Raw genomic sequence first — 8,334 nt, forward strand, 5'->3', positions numbered from 1 at the left:
AGTTAGGACCGCAAAAACTCAATGTGAAACTCGGCCCAAACCAACCAGTTTTGCATAATATCTACCCTTTCGCCTTATCCCCAAAGAACTCCAGCATATTTTAAGAAGTGATCTTAGGTTCTACTGAGAGGTGTGATATTGACATCTGGAGACCAAAGACTAGATACCATGTTGGCAGTAGTACGGCAAGCTTGCCCCTACAAAACCTTTGTGTTTCCACTGTAGCGATCCACAGTCTTGGGTGTTCACTTAAAAAGCAGCCCAAATTTGCCTGAAAGGTTTAAGAAACTGAAGCCGAGCTTCAAGAATTCAAGAAACAACAATAAATAATCACAATCTTTAGAACTTGAATGAGATTCAGCATTTGGGTCGATACTGCAGTGATTGGTGCCCCTATGATATTCTCGATAGTTAGATAGTTCAACCACAAGTTCTTGGGTTTTATGAAGAAATTACTGGATGAAATTCCATAGGCTGTGTTATGCAGGAGATCAAACTAGATCTTTGGTTCCTGAGATGCAATCCATGGGCTGCGATGAGATGCTACTTAGATTGGTTTATAGCATCAGAATAAGAATGCATTATCTCCACACTGATTAGAATGACTAAATTGGTTTGCCAAATATTTTTGGCTTTTAGGTGTGATATGCTGGGTCTCAAAGTCTGAGGAACCACTCGGGTCAGTTATCATGATGAGCCCTTCTGGCTTTAAAAATCTATGGATGTTATGCAAACAAGTACTGCCTCTTGGTTGGTTGACATTGTAGGTGCTGCTTTATATGGACTAATAATGTGGACTGTGGGCCCCTGAAGGTGGAATCAAGATGTGTGTTTGCCCCCAACTGCAGGAAGAAAGGAGCCCAATGAGGCTGAAATAGCAGTCTTGTTTACCAGGTGGAAAGGATCCTTTGACGCTGGGGTGAATTATTACATTTTTTTTTAATTTCAGAATGAGAAGCCAGACCTGAGTTTCTTTTCCATGGATTGCTTTCATTTCACTGAGAGAGGCCATGCTGAGATGGCCATAGCGCTCTGGAATAATATGGTAAGAGGTCGTAGAACAGATCCATATATATATATTTTACAGAGGAGCCCAGAAGGTGCATGTGAGAAAATGCTCAGATACTACAAGGGTAAATGAGGTATAATTGGATAGATCAATAAGTGTTTAACTTTGTTAATGACCAGGACTCTCTTCTGCCTTTCCTGGTCTGCAATCCTTGGCAATTGCCTGAGATAAAGCAACCTCATCCTAGCAGATGATCCTTCTTCTTTATTCCAGAGGAAAATGAGAAATCCTTATAGTCCTGTCAATATGCCCTGCAGGAAAACGTCTTCCCAATTGGGCAACCAAGGTTCATTAAAGCAACATAAGTAAACATTTGGTTCTGTATATCTGCTAAGATTCTGTTTCTCTTTAATGGGTATTCCCTTCTTTCAGAGAATGGAATTTCCTAATGAATCTCTACAAAACCTCTTTAGCTCCCCAGCAACCGGAGTCCTGCTTTCTGTAATAATATGAACCTGTTCCACCTCACATTGCAGAGCTTATGCCCCAGCATCCTAGATACTGCTGCTATCCTGCTAGTCACAACAGCTACTACTTTGGAAGTTCAGATTTCACTTCCCTGCACTGCAGGAGCATTCACCCCTAGGGGATGCGCAGGAGATATTTATTCTTCTACCTTCCATCAGACTAGTTTTGCTGGGGGGATGGCAGGTTTAGAATTCTGTGGGAGAACCCGTCAGCAGACGCTGCAGAAGGAATGTGCTGAATGAGCCAGCGCATTCCCCGTTGCCCAGAAAGTTTGGGACAGGGCTGTTCCCCAGGGGCCCTGGGCAGTGAAGAAAGTTGCGGACATTTTGTTTCACCACCACCACATCCCCCCGAGAAGACTTTGTACCTGCAGGGGTCCTGCACCCTTGTTTATGCCAGCAGAAGCTGGGATAAATCAGGGATGAATCTAGGCCATTCTAAAATGAAGTTAGACTTGGGTAACATATTAAGTAACTGTGCAGGATCCTCTAGCATTAGTAAAGTAATAAATTGATTCTGGATGTTTGCTGCAACATGGAAAACCCCTCTTTAGGGGCATTCATAAGTTCCCACTGCCCCTTATTCATTACCCAGACATGATTGCCCATTACTCCACACTACCAGGGTTTCTCCATTCTGTCAAGGCTGCTGCTCATCTCCTACACAAATTAGAACAAACCCTTCCGCAGGGGACAATGAGCTCTTATTCCTTTTAAAAAAAACTGATCTGGGGGCTAGATCCTCAGCTACTGTGAATCAGTTTCCCTAATATCAACAGAGCTTTCTTGATTTATGCCAGCTGAGGATCTAGCCCTTTGTTGTTTAACATTAGTGGTTATTCTTGTAACCCCTCGTCCCTGCACTCCAGTGCATGTCTGTGTACGGAGAGGCTGTATGTGATTCTTGTAAGAGTGTATTGTTTTTCTATTCTGCTTTGCTCAGCAGCCCTATCTTGTTCTTTGAAAGAGCTCAGCACGCTGCTGGCCAAATGAGAGGAGTTCTCCTCAATACACATAAATGGCCAGATTATCTCTAGCCCCACGTGTGAGTATGCAGGGATGGGGCAGGCACAAGAAACCCTCCCCATCCCTTGTGTTCTGTCTCTCCTGCTCTGTGCAAGGGCTAAACACGGTCCCAGTCCCTGTGGTTGCAGGGGAAATGTACAGGGGACTGCTCCTCTTTTGCAGGGAGATGTAGGAGCCATAGTCCTAGGACCATTTCCCAGTGCCCATCCCCAGACTATAAGACTTTATACAGCTTTGGGATATTTGTAACCATTTTGGAGGGGGTTGCATATTTTTCTTTTTATTCTCTCTCCTGATTAAATAAAGTATCTCACTTCTGTTATGGAGAGGTCAGTCCTAGAGCTGACAGGTTAGTTCAATTCAACCTTGGCTTGTCCATTGCCAACAAAAGGAAACTAGTTAATGGCAATAGCTTTGGGGACACTGATAGTCATCAGTGGATACACAGATACTTTGGGTGTGTCAGTGAAGGCAGAATGTAGCCTTTCATTTAGAACTTTGTTTTACAAATCTGTGATTAAAGCCACTTTTGAACCGTATGTACTATCCATATGTACTTATATGGCCTTCAGTGAAGTCAATGAGCTATACTTGTTTACATCAGCTGGGAGCTGGTACTATTCATCATATGGACAGCACAAATCCTATGTGAATAGTAGGTGCCTGCATTTTGGTTTATAAATCAGGCTCTTAGTTACTGTGAACATATTCGTTATATAATTGGCCTGCGTAAATAAAACTCAACCCCTATAGTCTCCAGCCCCAGAGGATTATGGGATAATGAAAAACTAAACTAAACCAATCAACTGAAGACTTGGGGTGAGGGGGAAAATGTAGGTCTGGGTTGGGTTTAAAAATAGTTGAGTACTAGTTTATGAGAACACAAACAGACTATGCTCTCTTCAGTGTTTCCATAAGGAAAGCGAACTTTGGAACTACTTTAGAAATGGAAAACATGGTATTGATGTTGAAACAACAATAAGCAGCTGTTGCCTCTCTCCTGCACCTGCCTGTTACTCATAGAGAGTAACATCTTAGAAGGGCTGGCTGACAGCTGATAGAAGGAAGTGGGACAAGGGTAACCCTTATGGAAAAGTCCTATAGGGGATGAAGGCTATATAAGAAGCAGACAGATCTCATCATAATCTATTACACCTTACACATTAACTCCTTTTCTTAAATTGCATGCCAGCTGTGCTTTAATCTACATCACTCAATAACTTAATAGTACACAGAGCTGGAAAGAGTAAAACTTTGATGGTTTTAGTTTACTAGATAATATTGCATCATAGCTAGTGTGTTCTAATTGATTTTATCACCATGTGACAAATCTTGCACAAACAGGTTCAGGCAGTACATAATAAAGCAAGCAATTGGTCCCAAATGTAGCTGCCATCCTACAGTGTACAAGAAGACTGGCCTTATTATCAAATATTATGATGCCCTTGGAATGGTTTTTGGAAGACACAACATAGTTTTTTCTCCAAGTGGCTGAAATTGCTGGCTGTGGCAGTGCACTAGATCAAGTCCCACAGGGAAATCATTCTGCTTCCTGACATTGGTGTCTCTCTCCAGCTAAAGAAGGGCCAAAACAAGTGGGAAAATGTCAGGAGTATTCAATCTACCACTTTATTATCTGTCCTTTTTTTCTATTTGCAAAACATAACAAAGTTAACATACTACTGTCAAGATTCCTTCCCCACTCTGAACTCTAGGGTACAGATGTGAGGACCTGCATGAAAAACCCCCTAAGCTTATTTTTACCAGCTTAGGTTAAAACTTCCCCAAAGTATAAACTATTTTACCTTTTGTCCCTGGACTTTATTGCTGCCACCACCAAGCATCTAACAAATATATAACAGGGAAAGAGCCCGCTTGGAAACGTCTTTTCCCCTCAAAATCCTCCCAAACCCTACACTCCCTTTCCTGGGGAAGGCTTGATAAAAATCCTCACCAATTTGCATAGATGAACACAGACCCAAACCCTTGTATCTTAAGACCAATGAAAAAACAATCAGGTTCTTAAAAGAAGAATTTTAATTGAAGAAAAAGTAAAAGAATCACCTCTGTAAAATCAGGATGATAAATACCTCACAGGGTGATCAGATTCAAAACATAGAGAATCCCTCTAGGCAAAACCTTAAGTTACAAAAAGACACAAAAACCGGAATATACATTCCATTCAGCACAATTTATTTTATCAGCCATTTAAACAAAACCGAATCTAACGCATATCTAACTAGATTGCTTATTAACCCTTTGCAGGAGTTCTGACCTGCATTCCTGCTCTGGTCCCAGCAAAAGCAACACACAGACAGAGAGAACCCTTTGTTCGCCCCCCCACCCCCCGCAGCTTTGAAAGTATCTTGTCTCCTCATTGGTCATTTTGGTCAGGTGCCAGCAAGGTTATCTTTAGCTTCTTAACCCTTTACAGGTGAAAGGGTTTTTTCCTCTGGCCAGGAGGGATTTAAAGGTGGTTAGCCTTCCCTTTATATTTATGACAACTATACATAAGGGGTGAGACAATAGCTAACTTTTCACTCCTAATGGTACTGATTTGACTGTGTCTCACTAATGTAGAAGTTAGTATGTCATTGCCAATCATTGATCCATCAGGTCTACAACCTAGCTCACCTCACCTCCACAAGCACACTGAGATGGCCAGTGGCATGGCAGGGAGCAGGCTACTATCCACAGGGTTAGTTCAGCATGTGCACTCTCTCTGCATGCTGAGGAACTCAATGAAAATTGTGTCTCTTCCACCCAGAGCACACCTGTAACATAGGCTGGGCCTTGGGGGTGCTATCAGGCACCAAGTTAGCAGGCTGGAGCTCCAATTTCACACTGAGTAACAAGTGTGATATGGATCTGCTTGCTGCAAATCTCCACATGTGATCAGCCCTTGTTCTTGACTCCATGCCAGATTCCTTCCCACCCTGGCACAGGAAGTACCAGGTTTACAGATAGCCAGGGGACCACAGACAGAACACCCATCATGTAGGTTACAGGGAACTCCCCTTGGGATGCTTGCTGCCCTCCCCTAAGGCACAGCAAAAATAACCTATGCTCACTCCAAAGCATGCACCAGTAGGCAAGCCAGAGGGTTTAGACTCCTGTGTGATGCTGGCCTTTACCCAGCAGCAGAATTCCATGACAGTCAGCAAATCTTTGAATTCATTGGTTCGCTTCACATCATCTCTGCAGGGTTTTTGTCCATGTAGCTTTCTCCTCCGCTGTTGTGGTTAACACATAAGGCACTATCTCCTGCACCTCACATGTTCCTTGGCTCACCTCTCTCATATTGCCTTCAGTTTCTACTTTTACTTTTTCACAATACCATAGAGCCAGGAAGCACTCCCAGTATTAACATATCTGAATCTTATTACTGGAGTGCCTTTCCTGGTCTCCTCTCTGGGGCTATAATGATATTATGCCTCTCTAGCATGCAATTGGCACTTTCTTCCCTCCCGCCTCTTTCATCACTTGAGGTTGATAGATGCAATACTAGGTGGTTTAAGGGAGTGCACATTCACCCTGCACTGGTTTTTATTCTCTCCAAAAACTGCGGCAAGAGAAAGTTCTGCCTCTCTTTATGGACCAAAGCCTGCAGTCATTACGTAAACAAAATTCCCAGTGAATTCCTTGTCTGAGTAAGGGCTGCAGAGATTGATCTATTCTATTCTAAACCACTACTATCCCCTTGGTATCTGAGCACCTTCCAGTAGTGCATTAAATGAGGTAACTAACATCTGCCACAGATAGGACAGCAGTTAATTCTTTTGGTCTTGGACTTGAAAAATGGCAGAAAAATTGTCCTGTGACCCATCATATTCTGGAACCCCTTGCGGGTGCAAAGGAGTGTGTGATTTGATAGAACAATATAACCCACCAAAATCAGAAGAGTTTTGGAGGAAAACATCACTTTTAGGTTTGCTGTCCCTCTTCTCTCCCTCAGCTGGAGCCAGTTGGTCAAAAGCAGAGCTACAATAACTTCGCCCATGGCAGATTCAAACTCAAGTGTCCAACCTCAGTAAGTAAACACCACACTATAGTCTCAACCATGGGGCCCCTTTTGTTTTCCCTTTCCTTCTTGCCAGCAATATAATTCAAACATATTAAAGATTGCATTTGTGTGTGTGTGGGGGGGTTAAATAGCACAAAAACATCTCTGGTTTTGTGACAAAAACAGGTTTTCAGGAAGGTCTGCTCATTGGGATTTAGTGAAAAAATGCATCATTGCCCCAATGAGAACCTCTCATTTCAACCAGTTTTATTTTTTGCATTTGGTTATCTCCAATAAATGGGTTCAGAAGCAATGCCAAAGCTGCAGTGATCTGAAATGTATAAAAAGGAACACGTGGGGGCAGGGGGAATATAAATCTGTTCAGGGAGGGGAGCTTTCACAACAGACAGAATGGAGAAATGGTCAATTTTTATTGCTAAAGAAATAAGGACTGTCCCGTCTCAATAGGGAATGGGTAACATATAGACTGAATGCTGCTCAGAAGTGTTTTGTGGCCAATAAAATCCTCTCTCCTTCTTTTATAGGAGAATCCATTTCTTTTCACATCCAGAAACAGTGGATTGCAAAATACAGCTCCAGTAGTGGGGGCAGGTGACCCATCGGTACCTTACTGGGCTGTGATTTTGGCAGCAGTAGGTGGAGTCCTGGCGGGTTCTGTACTCATTGGGGTTTTGATGTCAAGAAGACTCAAGAAACACCAGCATGAGAGAGACAAAGCAACAGAAGTGAATTTAACAAATCTGTAAACCAGATGCATAAGGAGAATTTACATCTGCTTCCACTGGGACTGAGGTGATGGGGAGAACAGGGGGAACAGCAGCTTTTGATATCTAACTTTTTTTTAAGCTAATCACACTTGCCCATTTAAAAATGGAGGTACAGGTATTGGCCAATGATTCTCCACCCAGTCACCATGATGACAGAAGACAGTACAAGGTTTGCTTTACCTGGCAGTGTCTACTGCACATTGGCCATGCCTAGGAAGGAAACAAACATTTCTTAATGCATGAAGTCTTCCTCCTTCGAGATGCACTAATTCTCTGTATGATTGAAATTGCTCGGGATGCCAGTTCCCTGCATAGAGTGAGAAAACTATTCGTGTATGCTGTAGCCTTATGAAGTTCATGCCCCCACCTGTTTTGTGAGGGACACTGGGTTGAATATAATGGTTGGGCATCATTGTTATGGACTGTTAACCATTCCCCCCAATAGGGTAATACATTCAAAAAGAAAAGCAGCACCATCTTTTGTTGGAGTCAAGTGAGACACCTGTGTTAATACAATAAGACTCGGTGTTAAGAAAAAGGAAGCTTAATTCAATAGTTTTAACCTGGCTAAAGGTCCAAATAGAACTGACTAAACCTTTCTCAAAGGACCTGTTTCAACATGCGCAAACCCCAGCCCAGAATCTTTGCAGTCTGTTCTTTATTGACGTTGTCCAGAGATTCAGATCAGGAACATGGAGGAGATCTTCGGTGGACATTACAAATATCACCTGTTTCACTGGCTTGTATTTTTCTGACATAAGGGAGATGACTGAGACAGACTATCTGGGACCTTGTTTTCTGACATCCCTGTAATTTCCTGTTGTTCATTTTAATTAAGAAATTCTAATTTTACGGAAGCCAAAGAGCACTTTAATTTGCTGTGTTTTTGCAAGGGATGTATTGTTCCCATGCTAGGAATCATGAATACTGGGGGTGAGGTGTAACTGGAATAGTTCCCAGTGCAAAAGCTGTGCAGCCTTG

The 8,334-nt window shown here is 42.6% G+C and overlaps 1 protein-coding gene across 1 annotated transcript in view; it reads left to right on the forward strand.

Annotated features, from left to right (window-relative positions):
- The window catches only part of PLB1 (phospholipase B1), a 117,479-nt gene extending 109,145 nt beyond the window's left edge, over positions 1–8,334 (forward strand). The window contains exons 55-57 of the mRNA XM_043511486.1: positions 950–1,045; positions 6,518–6,592; positions 7,111–8,334. Of these exons, the coding sequence (XP_043367421.1) occupies positions 950–1,045; positions 6,518–6,592; positions 7,111–7,332 (393 nt within the window). The 3' untranslated portion in view covers positions 7,333–8,334. The remainder of the gene's footprint in view (positions 1–949; positions 1,046–6,517; positions 6,593–7,110) is intronic.

Source organism: Dermochelys coriacea, chromosome 3, assembly GCF_009764565.3.
Source record: "Dermochelys coriacea isolate rDerCor1 chromosome 3, rDerCor1.pri.v4, whole genome shotgun sequence".
NCBI classification, from domain to species: Eukaryota; Metazoa; Chordata; order Testudines; family Dermochelyidae; genus Dermochelys; species Dermochelys coriacea.